Source organism: Zonotrichia leucophrys, chromosome Z (genome assembly GCF_028769735.1).
Source record: "Zonotrichia leucophrys gambelii isolate GWCS_2022_RI chromosome Z, RI_Zleu_2.0, whole genome shotgun sequence".
Taxonomy (NCBI): domain Eukaryota; kingdom Metazoa; phylum Chordata; class Aves; order Passeriformes; family Passerellidae; genus Zonotrichia; species Zonotrichia leucophrys.
In genome coordinates, this window is record NC_088200.1 from 62960621 (window position 1) to 62986873 (window position 26253).

The following is a 26253-nucleotide window of genomic DNA, read 5'->3' on the forward strand; positions in this document are numbered from 1 at the left end:
ATGAGTAGAACAGCTGCCCATTTTTTGAAAAGGTTGCAGAGTTCACAGGTTGGGCTAGTTGCTGCCAGGGTGGAGTTCTAACTGTTTGTTATTGTAATCACCTGTTGTTTTCGTTAACTACCTGTCCTTGAAGAATTCCCCTTCTATCGAGTGGCACCCTGCTGCTTCCTGGAGGATGGCACCCAGACGGCGGAGAGGAAGGGGCGCCGAGTCGGCGTGCAAATGACATCATTTCCTGCATGCAACGGGATGGACCCCTCACAAAACCTAGCCAAAAACCCCTAAAACAACGAGCCAACACAAAATTGATGAATCAAAGTGATGACTGGGTGTGAGGAACAGAATCTAGTGTCCGCCAAGGCCTTTTTACCCCTCACCCTAAAATGACGATGTTGGCTAGACAGAGGACCTCGAATGTTGAACGGAATAGCAAAGGATTTCCCGATGATCTCCTGAGGAAGGAATACCCAGCTCTGCCCACAGACCAGTGGACAAAGCTGCACTCTTCCTCCTCCTCCGAGAGCACGCACCCGTTGTTTCTCCCCACCTGAGCTGATCAGTTTTAATAAAGGCATTGAAAAGGAGAAAGGTCTCCTGCCTGTGTCTATTTCAAGCAGCAAATATGTTAAAAAAAAAATGAGGAGCAGTCTGAACCTGTATTTAAGACTCTGTCCTGTCCCCATCTTGCTCACCATAACAGTTGGGCAGCTTCTCTTAGATGATTAAATAATGTAATTAACATCTACTGAGTCTGGTGGGAGCCTACCTTTTCCTCATTCTTTTGTTCAGTTAATATGTGAGCAGGAGACTGCCCTGAATAAGCAGGAGCTGCTTTTTGAGGAGGAAGGGAAGGTTGGATTTTGGTTTTTTTAATAATTAACACCCACACTATTTTTCAGCTATGTATGAGACAGCAGGTCAAAAAATACCCTTTGCAGATAGAGAGAACATGAGGAGACTTCTGTCAAGAAACTCTGACCTTAGGAACAGCCCTGTTCCTAAGGAGGAACAGCATGTTGTGCATTTGTAGTGCAGGTCTACCAGCCTACTAGCAAAACCTCCATACCGACCTACTGGCAAAGACTCCACATCCAGGCTTTTAGGCAATCCTGATCTTCAGGCATTGCCTGGACCACACAGCTCAGCTCTGGAAGAAAACTTGCATGCTAGTCTGCACTGAACTGCACAGAGCTGGTGCTCTGGTGTCTTGTGAGGCCAGTGGGGTCCTCCCAGGAGGAGAATCAGCCACAAAGACCTATCTGGGACAGACCTGAGCCTGGTCCTGAATTTTGTTTTAAGCATGGTTCCTTCCTTATCCTTCCAAGTGTGAAGCTGTTCCTGGTGAAGACAGTAGCCTTTCATGAGAAGCTAGTAAATGATAGCTAGACACTTCCTGTCCTAACATGTTGCTTGACCCAGGAGTGAGTAAACACTGAATCAGGACTCAGAGCAGCCAACTGGCAAAGGCATCGCTGGCACTGAGTGCAGAGCTGTGTTTACAGAAGAGCAAGAAACATGAGAGCAGGAGAAGTAAGAGGATTGCTAAACTTAGCTCGAGATGTTAATTTAACACATGCAGGAGAGTACATTTTATCCTTCTGAGATGGAAAGGCAATAATTTGAGTTTTGATCATTTCAGTAACCTGGATGAACACACAGCTTATACTAGGACTGCACTGATCTCCCAGAAGTGCACAGAAATGTCTATACCTTATTATAAGGAATTATAAAGCCTTGGAGACATTTTTGATAGAGGTGGTAATGAACAAAGGAGGTCCCTAAGAAGCAATATTTCTGTGGATCCTTCCCTGAGCCAGAGAGAGCAAGCATCTCTCAAGATGCTTCTCACTTTGCAAATGCTAGATGAGATGTAATACTTTCTTTTCTTCTCCTGTGTCTTTTTCCATTGTTTTGTCCATTGACAATAACAAAAAGGCTTAATTGAAAGAAATTGCAGTGCTGAAGTGTATGAAACCCACATAAAAAGTCTTTACACCACTTTGGCACTTACTTAACTAGCACTTTAGTGACATTTGAATGCCCTTTGAGAAGTCTTTCTTGATATCCATGAAAGCCATTTCGAGCTCAGAAAGGTCTGTGCAGCACTCAAATTGTATTAGACCTTCCAGCGCAGGGCCAAAGCAGCACTTGGGAAGGAGAGTGCCTGCCCTGCTGGCACAGGAGTGAAAACTCCTGCAGCATGAGCAGGAAGGTGCTGCACCTCAGGGCGCCCCGAGCACTGCGCTGAGGCTGGGACAAGAGCTGCCCTGTGCCCCTGGTGTGCAGTGCCCCAAGCACTGCTGCTGTGCAGCTTCTATAGCTGTGTTCTTGCTTCAAGCTCAGATGTGTTTGGCCATCCAGGACAGCAGTTCATCACAGGCTAGGCATTTGTGGCAATCCCACTGTGCACCCTTTGAATTTTGTTATTTTTAGTTCCCTCTGTAATAAAAAAAGTATGTTTGCTTTTCTTCCATTAGAAATAATTTATCTCTTCATTAGAAAAAAAAATCCATCACAGCTGTTGAAACTGTTTCCCAGCTGTAACATGTCTAACCTGTACAGAACTAATTTTCTAGCAGGTACATCAACAGCTTAACTATAAACATTACAAATACCTGCATTATGACTACTTTTTGCAAGATAGCCCTTTGCTTTGGCAGTCAAATGAAGCATTTCACCAAGCAGATCTTGGCTCATGGTGGGACTCTGATCCTTCCCTGGGTTTTTGTTGAGGTCATCATACACTACTCTAGATACAGCCACAAAATCAGCTATGCCCCATGCTTGTTAACTGCAAAGGACAAAGATTACTGCCCTGACTAAGCAGGGAACTGTACAGCCTGTACATTTTGTTCTAGGAATTTGGGGATGGGACTTTAGGAGGAAACTATTATTGTCCAGATTGTCTTGCAGAAATTATGGATTCTGTCAAGAAAAACTAGATATCTTCCATCCTCCTCACTTTTAGGGCTGTCAATTAAAGATTTTTCACATTTGTAAAAGTGCACAACCTCACTTCCCATGATAATATCAGAACTGGACTGTCATCTAATATCTCAGGTTTAAAAGAGGTAAAAGTGACTGCAAATTCCAAAAATAAAAAGTGAGAAACTAACTAAAGGGGACACTGAAGAAGTCTAGAGATAAAGGAATTTATATGTGTTACTCAAACACTGATATCCAGATAGCCATGGAGCCAACCAAGGATTGTTATGACAGGAGGAAGGGGCCATACAGAGGTAGGGCAACATTTTTCTGAGACAAGGGTCCTTGTTCTGGCTCCTGGAGATAAGCACAACACCAGCATCAGAGGTGCAGGAATGAGGCTGAGAAGTAGGTGGAATGGACTGCAAGGGGGGATCAAGAGCACCCAAGACCTTAAAGTCCCTTAATCATTTCCAGAAAGGTCTGGAAGAATGAGCTGCCCATAATAACCCACTTTGTATAGAAAGTGAGGAAATTAGCTCCAGGCCACATAAATTTTACTATAAAAAGGTACCCTTACAAAGCCTTGACACACATGTGCCCCAGGACCATAAACTTTCTGTCAGCTGAGTTGATGGTGGAGCCAGGACCATTGATCTTTTTTCCTTCCTTCCACCACTTGCTCTTTCTTTCTTTCTTTTTCTTTCTTTCTCTCTTTCTCTCTTTCTCTCTTTCTTTCCTTCTTTCCTTCTTTTTCTTTTTCTCCTTCCATCTTTAATCCATCTTTTTGTCTCTGTTCCTTTTCACACTACCCCTTTATTCAAAACCTTCTGCCCTGTGCTTATATAGGAGGTTAGGGACAATAAAAGAGCTATTTTCATGGAAGGCATGTAATTTGCTAATAAAAATTTGTACACTTTTGCAGATACTCTGGCTTTTGCAATTCCTTTCACCTACAAGCATCTGCAAATCTTGGCTGTGCATTTTCCATTAAGGCTGGGACACCACAGACACACAACCATACGCCCATCTCTGCACTGGCCTATGCAGGAAGGGTTTTTAGGGGATTTTTGGTTTGGTTTGGTTTGGTTTGGTTTGGTTTGGTTTGGTTTGGTTTGGTTTGGTTTGGTTTGGTTTGGTTTGGTTTGGTTTGGTTTGGTTTGGTTTGGTTTGGTTTGGTTTTGCCGCAGAATCAAATTGCAGTTCAGTTTGGACTGAACCCATAGCATGATGCAAAGACTTGTGGTAATTACACAGGTCAGTACTGGTGTTGTAATGGAGATCACCACACACTGACAATTCATAAACACTGGGAAATGCAAGAACTTCACAATAGGTCACATGTTATAGGCAGTACTCTTGGCAAAATTTAGCTGAACTGTTTTAGCTGAACAGATAATGTCAGTAAGGCATTACATCTACTAGAGAGTAGAAAAGAGTGATTTGCAGCAAAAGTTTAACAAATATTGACAGATAGCAGTGGACAACAAAAACAATTCTTCAAATCTGAGTGTTGTGTACCATTTGGTACACATGCATTTGAGTATTTGAGTGGATGGATAAATGGATGGATGGATGGATGGATGGATGGATGGATGGATGGATGGATGGATGGATGATTTCCATGCTGATTTTTTCACAAGTACCTTCAGATAAAGAAGACTCACAAAGAGACTGCTTACCTGGCCTGGAAGACTCTCCCAAATGCTCCCTCCCCAATATCTCTCACATATTCAATATTGTTCCTGGGATACTCCAGGCTAAGCAATTTTGGATTGAGGAGAAGAGGCATGCGCTGGTACATGGGGTTGGGGTGCAGCCGGTCCAGGAGCAGTTCGGAGGGCAGAGTGGTGAGAGTTGGTGTCTCCGACTCTCTAAAACAACAGAGAGATTTTTGGTCAGTGTGTGCACAGCCCTCAGTCAGGAGATAACTAGCTTCATCTCCTCCTGAGTTTATTTATTTCAGGATGAGAAAGGAAGGTGCAGCAGGGCTACTGAAGGAACCTTGCAGCAAAGTGTCCATGTCCCTAGTCACCACCTTCTGCTGTGGCACAGGAGTTCAACAGAACTAACACTGGGCTGACACAAGCAGAGGGAGGGCTGCTGTCCTCTCACAGGTGTTCCCAGGACTTTTCTCTCAGAAACAAGAAAGCTCTTTTTCCAAAGCAGCGTTTCTTGCACTGAATTAAGTTCCAAGCTTTACCTTTTTTTGTTTTTCCACTGTTTTCGACGACGGCAGCAAACCAGGGTGATAATGCCAAAGATCACGACCAGGGCAAAGCTGGAGATGATTGAGATGATAACAGTCATGGAGTATGTAGGGGAAAATGGAGGAGGAGGAGGGGGAAGATTTAGAGTCTCTCCACTTGGTTTTCTTGTTCCCAGTGATAACAATGCTGTAATGCAAATAAAATCAGAGGGTTATGCCTCTGCTCATTTATAGAGCTTTCTCTAAGAGGAATTTATGAAGCTAACTTGTCACCCTGGAAATTACTGACATTACATACAGCCCTATGACCACATGAGAGGACCATACTAGGGAAGCTTGGTTTGCAGGAAGCAAAACCCATTTGTTTTTGCCTTGTGTGAAAATCCAAGATCTGGTACGACTAATATATACTGCCCATTAAGTTGGGAACACAGTTTTGGCATAGAATATTTGCAAGAGTTACAAATGGGAGGTCACATCTGACAGTCTCAACAGTATTCAAATATAGTAATGTCTGCAGTGGGAAAGATCAATGGTGCACAATGTAAACCACAATGTATCATGTGTCCTAAAAGGAATCTGCAGAAGGACTGTAAGACCAAGTAAGTACAGAGTGATACTTTCCCAAAATATCCTCTTACCCCCAGCAGTTTGCATCTCAGTGTCTTTATGGGGAAAATGTGGAAAACTAGTTTAAAGCACACTTGGCTGAATTATTAGGGAAAAAAATCACATAACTACCTGTGGAGTGCCTTCTGAGATATTCTAGAAAATGCTGTTCTCTGCATGCAGTGTTTGAGAGCAGAAAGAAATTTAAACTCTTCTTTTTAGTTGTCAGCTAAACTAAAAATTACTTGTGTTCACTTATGTCCATAGAACATAAGGGCAGTAAGTTTCCAAATGCAGTTTCTTATTTCTGAGCACTGAAATCCAGAAACTGGGAATCTTGGATGAAATATTTTTTAAAATTTTTTCTGGTTTTGAAGAAGAAATTACAGGAATACTTAGCTTCTACCTCAAAAACCAAAGAGGCTTCCATCTTTTTATGGCTTATTTTTAGTTTAAATTGGGGAACTGGGGGGAGGGGGGGAGGCAGGGCAGTCTTACTGAAAAAAATCACCCTAAACTAAACAACTAAACAACTTTGGAAAACAACCTGAAGCCCTACCTTCTAAACAGTGTGACAAATCAATTTTTCAGAATATCACAAAACATTTCACTTCGTCTTTAGCATTTATATAACCTAGGGCAAGATGCTTGATTCATCTGTCTTCATTTTCCCCTCTTCATGGGGCACATTAAACCTTCTCATTAAAGATGCTGAATGAATCTGTGAGAAGACCCAGAGCTAACTGAATCCAGAGGACAGAACAGATTGGTGTACCCAGGATGAAAACACCTAGCATGGCCCCGGAACAGCAAAAGTGGCAGAAATCATAAAGTGCTGTTGCCTACCATCTCCACAGGGAGACACGCTGCAGTATTCCCAGGTCACAGCTGGATCCTTTGTGTAGCACCAGGGACGCTCATTCTCACCTCCTGGGTTGCGGCAGTAATTCTCAGCATCAAACAGCTCTGGGAAAACCTGAGGAGTCCTCCTGTGCATATGGGGAGCCTTGGGGAAGGAAGAAAATTGTATTAGTGTTTCGGCATAATTTTCCATGCTATTATTATTAAAACAAAATTAAAAGAAAACCCAAAGGAGAGAATCAAGACAGAGCTTTTGGTGAAACAGCCATTTGGTTGCCTGAAATGACAGAGAACACATCTTGACACAGTAAGGAGAACTTGCAGATTGAAATATGATGAGGTTATAAAATGAGCTCAAGAATGAAGACAACTTGTTCCCTGCTCATCCCTTGCACTGAGACTGGGCTGCCTGACTCTGAGAAACTCCTTGAAAAAGCAAACCTCGAGCACAGCTCTCCATTTGGTGCATCTCACACTGACACTCACCTGATCACTCCACTTCTGGCAGGGAATGCCAGATGCTGTGACGTTGGCTGTGCCCTGGTAAAACTGGCCATTGCCACTGTAGCAAGTCCCTGGAAGAGAAAAAAACCTGTAGGGTCAAGGCATTTCAGAACATGTCCTGCAGCAGATGCTCAGAAGAATAAAGTTCATGTTGTTACATGAGACCACCTGACAGCATCAGATGTGAAGCACACAGAAGGACTAGACAACACAGAAAGGGCACTGCTTAGCCTCCTGTTTACTCTCTAATGGATTTTGCACTTTACATAGGCAGAAATCTGGTAAAACTTCAAAGAGGGTACTGCAGCTCTCTCAGATTGAGAAAACAGGCCATGGGTATGTGATGGTTGAACTGCAATAGTTCGCAGTACATCATGCAGAAAGTGCAGGGCAGAACCACACTGAATCCACTCTAGCCAAACCAAGGCAGAAAGCAAATCACAGCACTGGTTCCATGACTCACAGCCTGCATTCTTACTGGGGCACTAATAAGAAGACACTCATATTCCTCAGGCTGGTAGCAGGGAGCTGGAATTCATAAGGGTGCCTTCCTCCTGCTTCTCTGCAGTGCTTATCCTCTTTGATTATTTGGAAACAGCCTATGATTTTCTGCATGCATGGAGACAATACCCATATTGTCTGAACATGATCTGAACTATGATTTAAGGAATGGAATCAGTATAAAACTATATTCTTTATAATGAAGGTAGTGCAGTCACTGCATATACAGGGCTTGTTCCAGCTGCAGAAAAATTAGGCAGAAAATCTTGAGATTTTACTGCAGGAATATGCATTAATGTCCTCACAGGATGTATGTCCTCACATACACATGTCCCCATAGGAGAGTTTAATGTATGCTGGCATAATCTAGGAAGCAGAAGGACAGCAGAGGAGATGCAGCCTTACATATTTCAATACATAGTACCTAATAGTACCTAATCTCTAGTACCTAATAGTACCTAATAGATAGTACCTAATCTCTAAACTCAGCTGAGCTGTGGCTAACATTGTAATAGATGGCATGTATTAAGGTCCATTGCATTGTTAGCCTTGAAAAAGTAACAAACCAGCACATTCTTTTGTCATAATTTTATTTTCTATTATGTTCATAATCTCGCAGCTCAGGAATAAAGAAGAACAAGAAGAAACATGATGCGTTCTAAAATAATGACTTTTTTAAGCAAATACTTTTCATCTTCTTGAAAACTTTGTGTAAGGGTTGACCAAAATTTGACACAAGGCTATTTGTCTTTGTGGATTGTACACTTTTTCGTGTACCAGAACCATAGCCAACACAGCATCATGACTATCTGCTGTTTTCTTCTTGCACTCAGGTTGCAGTTATATATCTTGATAGACTCTCAGCTTACTGAGGCTTCAGCAGGTAGCAGACTCCATACACCTGCAGGTAGGCACACTGCCTCTAAAGTGTTAACTCCAGTCCAGTGAGCTTAAACAAAGCATTGAGTTCATGTAGCCCTGAGGCATCTAAACACTTCAGTAGAGGATTTAAACTTATGACATATGCAAAGTAAAATACTCTAAGGTGGATTTCTTTGGCTGATACATAAATACCATTTATGACTCACATTTGTAATAAGATAGCAGCCCCACATGACCAGAACCTGTAGAGGTGCAACAGAGGTGTTAAACTGTCCTGGAACATACTTGTGTACCTGAGATGAGAATTTACTTGTTTCACATTCAAAGACAAGGAAAGCGGTGCCTGAAACATACCTCATGACACAGCTAGTAATAAACAAGGAAAAGATTTCTGCACAGATTTGAAATAAATGTCAGTGGTACACCTCAAAAGATTAATGTGGACACCTTTAGGGGCAGGAGCAACACTAAGAACCTCTGAATCTTTCATACTCTGGAAATGCAGATGTTTTCATAGACTGTCTTCCTACAATGAGGACAGAGGAATAATATAGCTGGTCCACCTGGACATTAATGAATAATTTGATAACAAGCTAGAAAACAGTTCAGTTCATGCTCAACAAACCCCTGTGCACATAACAGTGGGTCTAAAGAAAAAAGAGGGGTGAGTATTACTAAAATGTTACTATTATATCTTCCTGGTTCATGACTGAATAGTGTACATTTATGCAATGCCACTCTGGGAAAATGCTGTGGAAGCTGAACAGAAAAGTTCATGCATACACAATACACAGGAGACAGAGGATATATCCTGAAACAACTATGGGGAGACTGAAGCCATCCCACAAATGCTCCTCTCATATGCTGACACCTCTGTCTTGTGGTTCCTCTGCCAGGGCAGGGAAGGCTGCCTTTGCAGCCTGTAGGCACTGGCCCAGAGGGCTCTGAAGCCCTTGTCTCCATGTCTGCATCACCAGGCCCCTAGGTGTGGGGTTTTGTCAGGTGAAGCCAAGATCCTTCCATGAAAGAACATTCCCCAATATTCTTTATTTCCTTTTTTTTTTCACTTTGCCTCTCTCTGCATACATAAGGTGTGAGCCACTGCAAAATCTGCAAACCTCACCTGCTTAGATGCCTGGCAAGAGATTCCTTTTTCCAATGAGGCAAGTTCAGTGGCTGAACTTGAAACTGGAATTGCACACGAGTGCAAGAGTTGGGTGTGCATGCTTCAGCCACAGCCAGCAGCAGGGGGGAGCCTGACAGAAGTCAAAGCAGCACTGCAGGACATGCCTGGGTCTCACCACTGGCCATGGGAGGTTCATACAAGAAACAGCCAGACTTCAGAGGTGATTTGAGGAGAGAGCTGGGAGCTTAAGGTCTTGCAAGGCCATCCTGACTTATAATAAAGGCATTAAAAGGAGAAAAAGTCTCCTGCCCTGTTTATTTCAAGCCTGTTGTTAACATACAAGGCTGGAACGACCTCAGAATCAGAAATCCAAATATAGGTAGAGGGGAATGATAGGCAGTGGGTAGAAAGAAAAGGAAACAGCTGGAGGGAAGGGTACCATCTAAAACCAGCATGCCTATCTCATAAAAAGTTACCAGCCCATGGTCCCCCCAACCTCCAAAGAGCTGGAAATGTGTTGTTTCCCCGTGCCTCGGTCATGGAAACCCAGATATTCCTCAGTAACAATCTAAATTCAACCAGCCAGGACCAGCAGAAAACACAAAAACATGTGCAAATGGCAGCTTCAATAAAGAATATTCTGTCTCTAAAAACATAGAGTCTGGAGCAATCTACTTACTGGTTATGTTCTCCTTCTTGAAATCTGTAAAAAGACAAGACAAGATGTAAGGAGGGATTGTCCAGGATGCAATATCACCAGATGCTCACTTAGAAGCATGTTACAGGAAAAGGTTCCCTCCCTAGCAGTGCTTAAACAGCTTAATTATTTGTAAAGGCACCCAAGTGGCAACTTTGCCATCATTAAGACTGTTTTTCAGGATTGTTATGATCTTCCCAGTAAAGATCCAGGCTTTATTTACTTGAGGGATTTTTCCCACACCCTGATTGCACGAGAGAGGCAAACAGCTACAGCAGCCTCCACAATTCCATGCACAGGAGGTGCTGACAGGACCGTACCCACCATCAGCTTTTACTTTAGCTGTAAATTATGGACCGTACCCTTCCCCTCTCCCTTACCAAGAGCACAGCTCTCTGGACAATCAGCAGCATGTGCCATCTTACCAAAGAAAGGGATGTGGGTACAGGAGCTGGGATTCTGGTGCAGGCTGGGCAACCTGTTGCATTCAGGAAGAGTGAGCAGCATCAGCCCTGGCTTGTAAATCCCCTTCTGAGAGTTCTCCTCCATTGAGAGCCATTCCTTAAAGCAGTAGAGATCCTTTACAGCAAGGCAATTCTCTCTACGTTGTTTTGCAAAAAACAGTGAAATACAGCTGTCAATGGCTTGAAAAAAAAAGGCTGCACTTAGCAATGAAGTGCAGGGGTTATCAAGCTGACAGAAATCCATTAATGGGGTGACACTTCTTTAAAGCCAGCGTGTCTGGCTCATAAACCATAAAAGAAACTGTATGAAATGCAACAGCTTCTTTTAAGAAACATACAAACCTACATTTTTAATGAAGCAGGGTTATGCTCAAAACACAACACGCACCAAACTATGAGGAGTTCATTCCAATCTTTTTCTACAGATTTTTTTCACATGTTCTTCTAATAAACATCATAGAATGGTTTGTGTTGAAAGAGACATCAAAGATCATCTATTTCCAATTTCCTGCCACGGACAGGGGCAGCTTCCACTCAACCAGGTAGATCAAAGCCCCATCCAACCTGGCCTTGGACACTTCCAGGGATGAGGCATACACAGCTTCCCTGGGCCACCTGTGCCAGTCTCTCACTATCCTCACAGTAAATAATTTCTTCCTATTATTTAATCTAAACCTCTTTCAGTTTGAAGGCGTTCCCCCCATCCTGTCACTACATGCTCTTGTAAATAGTCTCCCTCTCATTTCTAGAGTTAGAATTTTTTAATATATCCTAAAATCTCACTTGGCTTCTGCCATCTACTAAAAGCAAAAGGTGAGCTGCAATTCTTAACCGTCTTATATTAAATATTTGCATATAATTTTAATCTCACTGAATAAAACCCCAGAATTTTTTAATTGTGTCTACAGGCAACAACTTTAAATCCATTTTTTTCTATGTAGATATCTGCAAATTGCCTGGTAAAAAAGTGACCTGTCTCCCACCTAATGTGTTGCCTCCATAACAATGTGAAATATTCACTGACAAGAAGTGCGTTGGATTTTTAAATGGGACTTATATGAGAAATTGTTTGTGGAAAAGGGTGAGGTAGAAATACCTGCACTAGAAAAAAAAGGAAAAGAAAAAAAAGAAAACACACCATTCTGGGAAGTTTGTGGATTTATTATATTGGTCAGTTTATCAGTGATTTGCTTATTTATGTAGCCATTCTTGAGAGCCTGAGTTACAAAATCAACTTTGAGATCATGTGCAGAGATTTCTTTTGCACAGCTCAGCTGGAGCCTTTCCCAGATCCACAACTCATCACACATGATGCAGAAAGCAAAATGTACTTCTGGGGTGTGTGGGGAAGGATTTAGCCAAATTCACCACCTGGTGGGTTGATGCAACCTCCTTAATTATACAACAGTTTTGGCAAGAGCAGATGGTCATGAACATCAGCAATGGCTAACAACACTGCAAACCCTCTAAAGCGCCTGAAGGGTCATTGAGAATTCTACTAGAGAAATAGCTTTTCTGCAACAGTAATGGATGCCCCTCAATTCAGCAGGCTGAAGTCATCAATTCCCAGGTACTCTGTGCTTGGTTTTAGCCAGTCCTGGCTTATTCCTTCCTCCCTTCCATGGAAGCCAGAATGCGGCCAGATGGCAAATTTATCTTTTTTATGTTAAACAACATGTGGAACAGGAGTGACCTTGTGAAGTAAAGAAATACTTAGATAGGGAAATGAGAAAAACTTGCATTTGAAGCACTGGCTGAGACCTGGGAGATCTGGACTGAATTAGCTCTGTTCATTCCTGGATCCCAAGCACCGTTAAATAAGCCCTTTATTCAGTGTTCAATTGCAAAACGCAGAAGACCATTCTTCTGCAGTGCTGTCTGCTCCAGGGCTAAAGGAAGGTTATCTGCACCCTGGAAGAATGGTAACACAGCCAGAGGGAGGGTGGTCAGTCACTCCTGGATGGGTTCACACCGCTGTTGTAGCACCCAATGCTGCGCACAGAGGGTTTGCTGAGGTCACAGGCAAAGATTACTTCAGGTTATTATTGGAAATGTTATGTCATGGAAATGACAGATGGACAAAGAGCAGTAATGGCAGAAGACAGCAAGTGTGCCAGGAGTGTTTCTAGGGACCACAAGAGACTATGTAAGGGGAGGTGGGGACACACAGACCCAAACAAGGAAGAACTTTCCCCAACACAAGACTGTTCCCTACAGCCTGATCACTTCCTATCAGCAGTGATTGAAACAGAAACTGCAGGTTGTTCTGCTATTGCAGTAGCAGCCAGCAACAAGAGGCAGTTGTAATCAAGAATTATGAGATGAGACTTCACTTTCCCTTAAAAACTCTCATTTTAATCAATTTGCATCTAAATTTACATTGAGTGAACTTTTCCCATGTGGTTTTCTTGTTTCATTTCATCTTATTTTACCCCCCGATTACTTTTAGAAAAGTTTTACTCAGCCTGTCAGTTGTTATTCTTGCTAGCTAGCTTCCAAACCAAATGAAATTAAAAAAACAACATAGAAACGAAAAAATGGTGCAGAAAATAAATAATAAGATACAAATACATGGGCATATATTGAGGGCAGTATGTCCCTGAAGAACTGGGAGAGCTCTCCCACATTGGAGAGAGTTAAATTCTTACTCATGAAGTATTTCAGCTGAAAACTTGTGTAGTCTAGCCAGCTTCTGCAGAAAGCTATAAAGTTGTCAGTAAAAAGAAGTTAAGAGAATTGGAAAGTAACAAAGAGCATGTGAGATGTGTTCAAGAGCCCCCAGACCTCTCTCAGCCATAAAGAAGTCCATAAGATGTCTGAGTTATCAAAAGGAGTATTGGGCTCTGGAAGAACGGCTGTCCAGCTGATGCTCTCTGAGGACAGGAATCAGGAAGGATGCTGTTCCAGAATTTTTCTTATAAAGAAAGCTGCATTAAAATTAGGATCGAAGGAGGGAGGCATAATTAATAAAAACCAACTCATGAATTTGAAGAAAAATGGTTCCAGGCAAGCCCATTAACATTTAGATATATTAGCAGATGTTGTAACTGTTAGCTCAGGTGCATCAAGATCATGTGAATATTTATGTTAGTTTATATAATTCTGACTTTAGAAGTGCCCCAGAAGTACAGGTCTTCAGTCAAATCACTATGAGTTCTGGTCCTGCAGGGCCACTCATGGGCAGGGGTAAATGAAGCAAGGCCAAGATCTAACTGAAATGCTTTGCAGAGCAATATGCAAAACCCTTAGCTGACTAATGTGTTGTTAATGCATGTGTGGCTGAGATACAAATAATGTCACAGGTCTTGAAAAAAGGCAGAGTGATCATGTGTTTAAGGGCACAATGACAAAGAGCAGAATATTGAGGTGGTAGGGAGGAGCCTGCCAGCAAAAAGCAAATGGTAGTACTTGGCTGCATGACTATCTCTGGATAGTTGCACGTATTATTGTTTCGTAGGATACAAGGCAGCATAGGTACCAAGTAGAAAGCCAAATGTATGGTCAATATTCACAGTGGGATTTTCCTCTGCACCTTTGTTTTAGAGGTGTTAAAGGAGAAGCAATGAAAAAGGTCCCAATTACAAAACCAACATGTTGCCGATTGTCTTAAAAAGCCCCTACATATCTGGAGAAATTATTGCCATTAGACATCAGGCACAAGTCCATCCAGCAGTGTGCTTGCCGTGTCTGTAGAAAAGTTTGTATTCTTATTTGGGACACTAGAGCTGGGGCTACTCTTCCAGTAAATGCAGATCTGAATAGTATTTTAAAATGTGTTTCAAGGAGGACAAGATCAAAGCAGTGCACTTTAGGCAGGGATGTCAGCTGCCCAAATGTGGTATGGGTAATGACTACTCTTTTAGGGGCTGAACATGACAGGAAAAAGAAAGCTTCATCCTGATATGTGTGTGCGGGGCTGTCCTCTGCAAAGCACAGCAGGCAGTCATAATTCTGTTTCAGTTAAAAATAACCAAACCTGGACTCGGCAGAAGAGCAAAAACTGTGTGCAGGGCTTGGGAAAACCTGTTTTAATCTAGTCAGAGAATTTGGGAAGGATGTAAAATTTCACTGCAAAGAGGAAAGAAAGAAACTCGCCTCCATGACCATGGTGGGAGGACAAGGAGCAGCAAGGGAAGGGCTGCTCAGGAGGTTGTGTAAGGAGAGAGTAGTGTCTGTCACTGGGATGTGTTTACAAATACCTGTCAACAGTAGATTAGCTATAGTAAGAGATGCTTTGGACTCTTCAGGTTCCCTGTCAGCCCAATTTCAATGCACATTTCTCTGCATACAGAAGGATACTGTAACCACATGGTAGTTTTGGTTTATCAGGTACAACTACACAGGCAATGCCTCTGGTCTCATCATTTTTGTCACATTTTTGTCATAGCAGAAAGTACTAAATGATTGGTATATTGCCTCAGCCAGATTTGTTGCATTTTCTGGAGCTGCATTTAGTCAAAATTTGAAAGAAGCAATTACTCTTTATAGTAATAAAAAATATAGATACTGGCCTAGTAAGATAACAATAACAGAAAACAATATGAATTATTGAAACTACTTATGTAATTCAAATTGATACTTCTTTTCAACACAATCTTTCAAACACCTGATGTAATGTAGATGTGTGGACTTCAAATCCAGACCACACCCTAGCAATGAGCACAGTGAGAGCTGAATCAGTCTGTGTGTACAGAAGAGAGAGCAAAGGGAAAACCTGTGCGAAGCTAGAGGGCCCAGCTTCACTCAGCTTCACTTGCTACTGCAAGCAAGCCTGGACAATCCCTCACCACTCCCCTGCTGCACACACATCCCCACAAAATGAAAGTGAAATATGAGCATGTTTTTCTTCATTTACCTGCACACTGGCTTTGGAGCTGGCCCAGCTCCCGAGGGATTGCACTCCTGGAAGATGTAGTTACACAGCAGAGACTCAGCAGCCGGTTGGCAGAATGAACTCACCATTTTCAGTTCAGTCCAGGCAGTGTGCACAAGCAACTCTTGGGTCTCCTCTGGGTCAGCATACGAGGAGTTGAAGAAAACAAGAGCATTCTTCGCCAAGATAGCACTACACACCTCACCTCTGTATGTGCTGCAGTAGCCTGTGTCACCCTTGTACAGCTTGCTGTCGAGGACAAGAGCACACACACACAAACAAAGAGTAAGCTCACAGACCTGAACAGCTGCATGAGCACAATGGCCCTGTTTCTGAATAAAGTGGCATGTGTAAGGCTAACAGAGGGCAGAGGACATGGTAGATGTTTATACCACTAAAACCAGCTATTATATCACAAGAATGAAAATTCTGCAGGGCACCCTGGTACCAGCCCAGGTGAGCTCCAGGGAGGAGGCTCTGACCAAGTGTTGTTAAAGTTATAAGTGGACTGAAGGCTGAGCAATCACAGAGAACCATGACCTAGCATAGCCCCTCATCCTGCCTCTGGGCTCTAATGGAAAAGAATTTTACTTTCCTGCTTCCCTGCAGTAGGGATCAGCCATGCTGCTTGCTTGCATTGCTTGCAGTTCTGTGGTAACTCAGGATTTTTCACTCTGCTGTCTAACAAGAGTTAGAGTTTAATGTAAGATAGAGTTGATGAACAGGAGCCAGGTAAGTTCCACCCATCGTGTACCAGGGAATTTTCCAAAGGTCAGACCAAGCTCCTGCCTGCCCTTCCACAGCTCCTGCACCGCTCCTGACCTGTCCCTCTTCCACACCTTTAGCTGGGGAACTCAAGAGATGAGGAAGGCACAAGTCTTTGTGTTTTCCTTCCCGGTGTTTTTCTGCAAGGTGCATCTTTTCACCACATCTCCCATTTTGCTAAGTCCTGACACATAGCATGGAGACAGAGCTATGCAGGAGCAGTAAAATCACAGTAGGGTCATCTTCTTTGAGGGCCATTTATCATTCCCATGTTAGTTGTATCTGGAAGGAGATCTCTCCCCCCTCCCTTCCTCCCTACATTCCCATGGCCATCAAAAGCAAGCAGCAGGGCAAGGGCAGTGCACAGACCAGCCGTGCTTCCAGTGGCTCCCACAGTCACCCACCAGCAGCCAGGACTGCCGGTGAGGAGGTGCCCTCTGCCCAGGCAGCCCGTGGGATGCAGAGTCCTGGGTACGGGAGGCAAAGCTGTGAAAACAGACTGCCTGTGTGTGGGGCATGGCCAAATCAGGGCAGAGAGGAGGGCTGGGTGCAGCTGTCCCCACTGCCATTCTGTCAGTGTAACTGGGGTCAGAGAGTTCAATTCACAACATGCCAACCATTTGGAGCAGTCAACAGAGCTATTTGTATCTTTGCCTTTTATTTCTTTCCCTTGTCCAAATAATCACCCATTGTTAACTCTGGGGTTTCTTGCTGATTTTTTTTTTTTTTTCAGAAAGCTGGAGGTACATGGACAAAGGATTACAGAGGGTGCTCACATTTCTGTTCTTCAGATGCTATTTCTGCAGATGACAATCCCTGGCCCTGTTTTAGCTGCTCTATTTTGGGCTCCATGTGAATTTTTTCTTTAATTTTTTTTTCTGTGTTACACTGGATAAAAATTACAAGAAGGCACCAATCCTTTGAGGTTTACCAAAATGGCAGTGATGCTCTGACACTGTATCATCTCAGGCTCCATGGACACACTTTCATGTGACACAGGAGTCTCCCAGCATGCTGCATGAGTCTCACAGCCCATGAAATCTTCCTGCACACAGCAGGTTTCCCCAAAGCAATGCACCAATCCCAGCACCCTGCTGGAACTGCTCTTGGCATGGCAGGGATCATGTTATTTGCATTTCCCTGATGATTCCCATTGTGCTTAATTTGAAAGTTGCATCCTTCCTGTGGCCAGGGGCAAAAGCAGGGACAGGTGTGCATGGGGCTGTTGTGCTGCTGACTTCAGGGGACTTCAGAGGCAGACCGAGAAGAGCTAACAGTGCTAACATTATGTTTCCTTGCTTTTATAAAATATGCAAGGGGACACAGACCAAGTTGCAATGGAGAAGTAGCAACAATATGTTTCTCACAATGGTTTGTCACAGAAAGGAAATATAATGCAGCAAATGTTAAGAACACCTATGGGACAGATGGGCTGAGCACTTGGTCTGTGTCCCCATGCCTGTCATACCTGCAGGGGTGCAGGTGTAAGGTGTAAGTCTGCCATTGGGTGGTCACTTAATCACTTACAAACTTCCTGAATCAACCTTGCAAGCTCCTGTGATGAAAGCAATAGCCTTGCAGGGAGCCTGTGACAGCAGAGTGGCAAAACCATTTGCTCAGACTTTCCCAGGCTCTGCTCTTTTCTGTGGTGGCCAGAAACTGCCAGCCCATCTCCCAGGCTAACATTCTCATTTTCCTTCCAGACTGCTCAGCCAGTGCAGTGTGTAGAAACATGGAAGGATTCTAAAGAGAAAAGACCCACTAAATTGTTCAGTCCTGCAATAATTACTAAGCAGAAGTTCATTTCTCATTGCATGTAAGTGGCTTTATTCATCCATAACTCTGCTTGGAACAAACAATCTTCTCCTGCCCTAATCTGGTGAGCAACAAACCAAATTACATTTATTAACTGTGAACTGGTAGGAGTTTACCTTGCAGTTAAGCTTTGCCATGAACATTTATAAGGTCAAGGCAAACTGTGGATCTGTAACCAAGCAGAAGTTTCTTCAGAATATTCTTCCCAGCTACCATATTTCAAACAGCCTTACTGCTGGCTTAACTCAAAACAATTGTTAACTACCCAAGCTTAATCTCCAATTATGCCTTTGTAAAGGAGATCAGTGATCCCTATGGGTGAACCTCATATGCACAGTTGGAATGAGAGAACCCTACCCCTTAATTTAAACCAAATTAACCAGACCCCCTTGGCTCATTATTTTTCTTCTCCCTGGCCCAGAAAGGGCCTCCACAAAGCCACAGAAAGTCATTCTTACCTCCATTCTGCCAAGAGGCACCAGATCCAGGAATTGGGATGAACCAGGAGAAAGAAGAAATGGAAAAGACATCAGTAACACTTTCTTGCTCCCTCTGAGATGCATAAGTCAAGATTTCCATGCTAGGAAATGTATCTGACAACTGTAAGTTGTATGAAAAAAAGTGCACCTAAATTCTATTCCTTTGTTTGTATCTTCTTGTGGGGAAGAAAAGTTGGCCAACACTGAACACTGTAAAGTGAGAAAGAAGGAGGAGGAAGTGGATTGTTGATGGCAGTGCCAGCTGAAATAGACTCTTGCACCATAAACCCACACTTTTATCCTGGTCCTTTGGGTCCCTTGTAACCAGCAGGCAGCATCCTGTGTTTAAGCCACATGGATATCCATTACTTGAGGCAACAGCTGTAACAACCAGGAGATGCCAGGGCTGGGGATGCAGCAGCGGCACACAGCAGTGGCCCTGGCTTGCCATGCCACAGGGAGCTGGACAGTGCCAGCACAGGGAGGAGGTACTGGGCACCAGCCAAGCGCCAGGGCACCTCTCCCCTTGGAGCCTTGTGAGCTGGGGCAAGGCCAAGGCAGACTCCTGCTCAGGTCTAGGGTGTAGTTCTCCTCCTGCTGAGTACACACAGCCTGGAGGAGTAAAACTTCCACCAGCCCCAAGTACCTGTTCGCCCCACTGCATTTGTAGGACACACACTTGCCTGGGCTGAAAGCAGAAGTGGGGATGGGAAATTCAGTACCAAATGCTGACTACATTATGGAGCAGAGATTATACTGATTATACTGATAGGTTTCAATGCCCAGTGTAAGAAAGGGCATGATTATTTTATCAAGAAACTAGAAGCTAAGGCACTGAGAGATAAACAAGTACCTGCCTGGTTAAAAGCAGAACCAGGGCTACCTTCCCATGTCCAATTTGATTCCTGTTTCCTCACTAAGTCCCCTTGCCTGTCCAAAGAGGGATGGGACAAGCTACCACCTTTCTCCCTGTATGACAAATGCTGTTAGTTAGCTCTGACAGAGGTATTTCTCCTCTTTGGAAATTAATTTTCACATTTGGGAGACATCTCTGAGGGAAGAGATAACTTCAGGCAAGGCAGGGTACTACTCTGACAGCAACCACTCTGCTTTCTGGATGCCAACCCCTTGTGAAGCTGAACTGCTTGAAGCTATTTTCACTTTGCTGTTAGATGATACCAACGCTGGGTCATGGCCACAACTTCCTCCATATGGATGAACTTACCAAGTGTGCTTCTGGGACACAAAGTACAAGACAGCATCAAACATTCAGGAAATGACAGCTATGCCCGTCTCCAAAGTGTAAGAGTATATGAGGAAATAGCCTGGTGGAGGATGTACTTGTACTCAAATTTAGGCCCCCACACACTATCAGCTCTCCAAAGCTTCCCCTCTTCCACCACAGTATTCCACATCCCTTTCCTCTTCCCCAGCAGGAAAGGCTAAAAAAATTAATGGCCTCTTCTTTCCCTGCATACCTGAAATGCTGATGGTTGCTGCTGCTTTTGCGGCTCCAAAAGTTTTGCTGTGCTTGTTTGTGGCAAGACAAGTGAACAGGCCAGGTCGGGTGACATACACTTGCAGTCTGGAATCAACCACTCTGTCCTTGACGCTTTCTGCTATCGACCCCACAGAAACCTGAAAGAGTGAAAGCCCAGCTCAGTAACATTTCCAACAAAGACACAAACAGGCAAACCAAGGAAAAATCTGAGACAGAGTCCCAGGCATCTAAATTGGCAGAGGAAGATGTGGTAAGGAGACAAAAGTGGCAGAGACCTAAAGCTGCTGGTGTTACTTTGGCCCTTTCACAGCCGCCGACTTCACACACAGAAATAAATGCTAAAAGATCTCTCCTATTTCACACCTCAGCAATACTTTTGCAATTAGGTTTCAGTTGAAGAGGGTCATAGTCACAATTTGGTTTATGCAATTGAGCTGGCTAATTACTACACAGCTTCTTGTAGTAGATAGTTTGCCTCTTCATGCCTTAGGAAGGAACTGCGCAGGATGACTTTGTGAACATCCGCTATACAGAGGAAGAAAAGAAAATAGTTTGGAAGTCATTGATTCTGGATAAGTATAATCATTTCAATACTCTCAAAGCAGTCATGAGCACAGAAAGTGCTCTGGCTACAATACTTCAGCAGATACCTGATATATTTTCTTATCTCACAACTAGAAATGTGGAAGGGGCTGAAAATATGATGATTTTGGCCAGCTCTTTTCCCATGTCAGTAATTTGCAGTTAAATGAGCTTGAAGCCTGCTGATTTTGGCTAGTTGGCCTTGATTTACCAGCAAGTCTTTCCTGCCAACATGGTATTCATCAAAGTAGGAAAGCATGGCACATACAGACTATATCTTGCAAAGGCAGGAGGAAGGAGAGTATTGCCTGCTCTAACCTTCATACTGATACTGATAAGAAGCATCAAACATAATTCAAGCAAGGTATGTTGCCTGGGGACCCCCTGGGTGTAACCGACTCTAAGGACTTTGGAGATTTTCTCCCTGGATTCACCCCAGCAAAGCACTCTACCTTCACATGTAACTAAGACAGAAGTATTAATCTGACCTCCCTGGAGGTCAGTAAAAATATGCTTTCAATGAGACCTTTCAGTGAAATGAAATATCAATTGTATTGATAGCAATAATCGAAAAAACAAGGAAGTCATCAGTGTTTTTCCTTGTTGTTCCATGTCTTGTAAGCAGATTGGATTCTCTATGAAAAGAAAATGATGAAAAGAATATATTTGTTTTGCGTCTCTCAGTGTCAGCTTAGACTTGTGGTGAAAGAATGTTCATGGGAAGAAATCACTAAATAATCAGACCAATACAGTTTGTAAGTACTGCACCAGGTATGTCAGCCACTGTGCAAATGAAGGGACCAGGGATATATTTGGCCTTATAACATGAAGTCAGTTCAAGAGGGTGGGAGCCCAGGGGATATTTTTTCACAGATATATCTTTTGTTACAGAGCTGCTCAAATTTAGTTTTAGACTCCTTTTCTCTCCAGAAACCCCTCAACACTAAAATGGTGCAGGGACCTTCTCAGTGGGAAGGAGGTATTTCCTATAGCCCTCCCTGCCTTCCAGCATCTTGGTGGGATAGGTGGCTGCTTGCCATGAGCAGCTTGTGCTAATCCAGTCTTCTCTCCTGCTGGCTCCTCAGGCCTCAGGTGTTCCACATCTGGCAGCACTGGACTGTGCCTGCTGAGCACACAGATAACTGGGATTGTTCCTTCCAGCTTGGGACACAGGAGGAAGAGGTTCCTCAAGTAACCGCAAGCAGTACAAGCAGTATGCACCATATACAGTGGCAAATCACGGCAGTGGTGCCTAGGACTTCCACACTGGCCATCTGTTGTTTGCTTTACTGGAAACTTCAAGATGTTCCCTTGTGTTAACTGATTCCCTTTCCGTTTCAACCACATTTCCTGAGATTTTTTTTTCCAGGAGTTCTCTTTTTAGTCTTTAAAACATCACTTCAGCTACCAGGAAATTGCAGACCTCTTCATATCTTCACACCTGGCTCATTTATTCCTGGATATGTGGAAAACTACATTATAAGGTCCATGATGCCCTGTGGTGCATAGCAGGAGGAAAATGTATTGTGTTTCTAAATAGGTAGGCCAGGCAACTGCTGCACAGAGGAGTTTCCTCCTCCTTTTCCAAGGAAGCTCAGTAAGCTCAGCAGACTCCTGTTCTTTGAACCTCAGGACAATTACAGGTTGGTGTTCAAAAACCATAATGCCACAGGCATGCTGCATCTTCAAAGGACTCACCCTTGCTGTGAACCAACCCTCAAATTCACCATGCCCCATCCACTGCCTTCCTGCTGACTCTCCCAGAGACAGGCTCTCATTAAGCTTTCCTTGCCATATTTAACATGAGGCAATCAGGAACACTACCCTCCTGGTACTGGGCTATGCCTTTCAGACAGCTGTGGGGCAGAGCAGATATGACCAGTGAGACAGTGGTCCAGGCAGGGCCATCATCTCACGTACCTCAGCTCTCTGTGGGACCCACTCACTGGGATCTCAGCAGAGTACAGGTCTGTGCTATGAAAATATATTGCTCTTTCCAGGTACCCCTGACCCCTGCAAAAGGTCGCATTCTCGGTGGGTAAGAAGTCTTAAATAAACACCTACAGTTGTCTCAAACTAAATATTGTCAGAAACCACCAAGAACCCATGGGTCCCAGCAGAGGCTGATCTGATCCCTTTGCTGCTCTGCCTAGCAACACAGAAGGAATATAGAAAATTAGCCCTAATCAGACTGGAGGACACAGTAAGGTATAGAGGAGGCAAGGAAGGAAGACAGCCTGCAGAGTAGCCATGGGGTCTTAATAACTTGTTTTAATGTGTGGAGAGAGGAGATACAAAACAAAATAGTGATATCCCCTTGAAGTAAGAACCAAGGGGATTTATTGGTCCTCTGGACCAGCAAGTCCACAGGAATCAGGATCAGCCTATGCTCAGAAGGACTCGGGGCTGACAGGAGGTCCATGAGAAAGAGCAAAAGCAGATCACCAGCCTGCACTCAGCAGACACTCCACCTGCCTCCACAGAATCATGCCCTGGAGATCACGCCCTTTAAAAAGCTGTCAAAAGACCAAAGAGAGTATAAAATGTGCATGAAGACTAGAGGGAAGCTATGGCAGGCTTGGGCTGCAATGCTACCATGACTGGTTCCCTGCTCACTCCCACACAGGCAATATTAGACATCAAGCAGGTATTCAGCTCACTGATATGAAGGCATTGCAACAGCCTACACACAGGCATGAAAGCCAGGCAAATTGAAAGCAAGCACCCATATTAAGTGGTCAGGATCATTACACCACAGAATCTTTCCTATGAGACACAGTGGATTTGCATTCTTTAGTGCCTGCCACTGAAGAGGGTGTGCCTTTCTTAAGAAGATGTTCCCGCCCAGGCATAAATTCATGAGATATTTCACATCACGTAGGTCAGCCTAGAAAATTTCAGATCTAATATCTTCTTCAAATATCCTGTGCATAATGTGGTTCCACAGGTATTTGACCTCAAAACAGTTTGGTCCATCTAACTCCATGTCATATTTTACATATTTGTCAGATATGCAATTTTCCTTATTATTGTTACCATGTTATTTAAAAAGGAAGGGAAAGATAGCTGCAGAAAGACACAATGAAGTCCTAGAAATTCTGTCTTGGAGGATGGTTGGAAAGATCTAAAGAGCCCTTCTTGGGCTTTTTAGATCCTAACAAATTAATCTTGGGCTTTTTAGATCCTAAAATATTAAGTAATACAACACCGTGGATAAGGGGGACAATATTTTTCCAGGGAAAACTGTAGCAGAGAGATGAGCTGGACTCAACCAGTTTGAAAAACAAGGTGCTAAGTTAGGAAGGAATAGAAATCACTGGTGCTGACTACCAGCCCTTCCAGCTGATAGCAGTCCTCCAGTGCCAAAAACATGAAAAAGAGGCACTTACAGCTTTCCCATTTTCCAGCCAGGTGACAGTAGGGACTGGAATGCCAGTTGCTGTGCACCGCAGTGTCACCACGGACCCAAAGGTGATGTTTTGGGATTCAGGAGCCTTCAGGATTCTGGCAAACACTGTAAGAGAAGACAAAGGTGCTCGTTGAACAATAATGTAATGCTGAGGCTGGTGCCTGGGGGTACTCCTTGATGTAAGTCACAGCTCCATGAATAAAAGTAGAGCATGAACAGGCTTCCCATGAGGAGGACAAAAAAATATTTACATTCTGCAAATAGTTACATTCTGCACCTTATGGACCATAAGTTTACCGCTGGAAATTTGTGTCAAGTCCAAAGCCTAGAGGAGGTAATGTGCAAGAAAACCGAGAGGAAACTCTTTGGTAGCATGCAGATGGAACAGCTTACAGCAAAAAAAGCAGCAAGTTACCATGCTGCCCTTCCCCAGCTGACCTGTGAAACTTTGTCTGAACCATTAAGAACCACCAGTATGGATATGTGCCATGAAGGTTAAGGGTCAGATAAACATCTCAGTCTGATTGCAGTGATGAAAACTTGCCATGGAGTGCTGCAAACACTGGCATTTTCCACACAACAACAAGCTGCCCTGAGGGGAAATGTCTAACATCAAGCATTGAGGTATGAGAGAGTGGCTGGCAAAAACTTTAGGAAGATGAGATTGCAGTGGAAAAGTAGATTTTTGAAGTGGCTTCTCATTTCTACAGCTCTTGCTTCTTTTGTGGACATATGGTTACTGGGCCCCCTGCAGAAAAGTGACATAAGCATTCCCTTCACCCAGCCCCCTTCCGTTTTTGTTGTTGTTTTTTGTTGTTGTTGGGTTGGGTTGGGGGGAGATAGGGAATGGGGGGATTTGGAATTGGGGAAGGGGGCAAGGGTGAGGACTGTTGGCCAGAAATAACAACTGAAGTATTTTTGCTGAAAACTTATTTTGATCCAGAAACACAACCCTGATGGTCTTAACAAGCTGCTGTACTTGGACCACATAGAGAAAAGCAGAGAAGAGAAACTTCCCACCTGGAACATTTGAGTTTTGACCTAAAATTTTTAATGGAAACACCAGAATGTCTGTACAGAAGCAGGCTCAAAAGCACTGCTATTTCTTACTCAAATTTCTCATGCTTAGTGAGTTACACCTTCTAGACCACACAGTAATGTCTAAAAATCTCCATCGGAAATTATAAGAAGCTGGGAAGTTTCTCTTAGTGTTGTCAGAAAAGCCTGAGATCTTGTTTGCCACTTTTATCTGTGTGTTTTTCCTTATCAACATACCTCACCACGTCAGCATCTTCTGTTTGCCCTGTTCAGAATTAGAGCATTTAAGTGTTCCCCTTAGTGTTCCTAATAGTGTCCCCACTATTTGGGATGGGAAGGCTTTGTCTGCAAAATTTCAGTTGAACTGAAAAAAAGTATGTGCTTTCCACATAGTCCTTCCGCCCAGTTCTCAGCTAGTATGCAGCTGAGGTTTGTTTTGACAAAGAGCCTAAAAACAGCTTTTGCTCATAGATAAGTAGCAGTCAGAGTTAATTTCAGCATGGAATCCTTTTTGCCTTTCAATAATCTCTTGGGCAGAGGCTTTTTGGAAGATTAAGTTTAGTGTTAGTTAAGTGAAAATGGAGAGAGGATAAATATTATATTGAGCTTCTTAATTCTGCAGCATGCTTCAAGCAATCCCACTGTCTCTGCTCAGTGCCACCTGCCTAAAGCCAAAGCAGAGCAGTATCAGGCTTCTGCACCTCCTTACCCCTCAGCCAGGCAGCAGGTATGAAGCTCCATCAGTAATAAGCAAAGCTGCAGTCACTGGCCAGAAGCTTTTCTCATGAAAAATAAGTAAAATGAAACCTTTGTCTGAAGTTTCACTTCAGGCCATTAACACCAGATGGTTATGAATTCGGACCCAAGTTTTGCAGGCTAAGCTCATAATTATTTTTATACTTCATTTGGAGAAATACTAAACTTTGGGGCCTGTCCTCTGGCAGCAGTTACGTTCACATGGCTCCAGCTGAAGCCAGCACGTTTCCTTCCAGGGTTGGAATATGGCCCTTAGT

The 26253-nt window shown here is 43.5% G+C and overlaps 1 protein-coding gene across 5 annotated transcripts in view; it reads right to left on the reverse strand.

Annotated features, from left to right (window-relative positions):
* Positions 1-26253, reverse strand: part of MUSK (muscle associated receptor tyrosine kinase) — a 55427-nt gene that overhangs the window by 5199 nt on the left and 23975 nt on the right. For 2 of the 5 annotated variants that reach the window (XM_064735903.1, XM_064735902.1), the window contains 6 exons: positions 24183-24307; positions 20189-20348; positions 18690-18696; positions 10740-10915; positions 5129-5321; positions 4608-4799 (listed from right to left, as the gene is read on the reverse strand). In XM_064735903.1, the coding sequence (XP_064591973.1) occupies positions 4608-4799; positions 5129-5321; positions 10740-10915; positions 18690-18696; positions 20189-20348; positions 24183-24307 (853 nt within the window). Of the gene's footprint in view, positions 1-4607; positions 4800-5128; positions 5322-6589; positions 6750-7090; positions 7180-10296; positions 10321-10739; positions 10916-15633; positions 15901-18689; positions 18697-19797; positions 19802-20188; positions 20349-24182; positions 24308-26253 lie in introns of all 5 variants that reach the window. The other 3 variants (XM_064735899.1, XM_064735900.1, XM_064735901.1) reach the window with 3 other exon arrangements.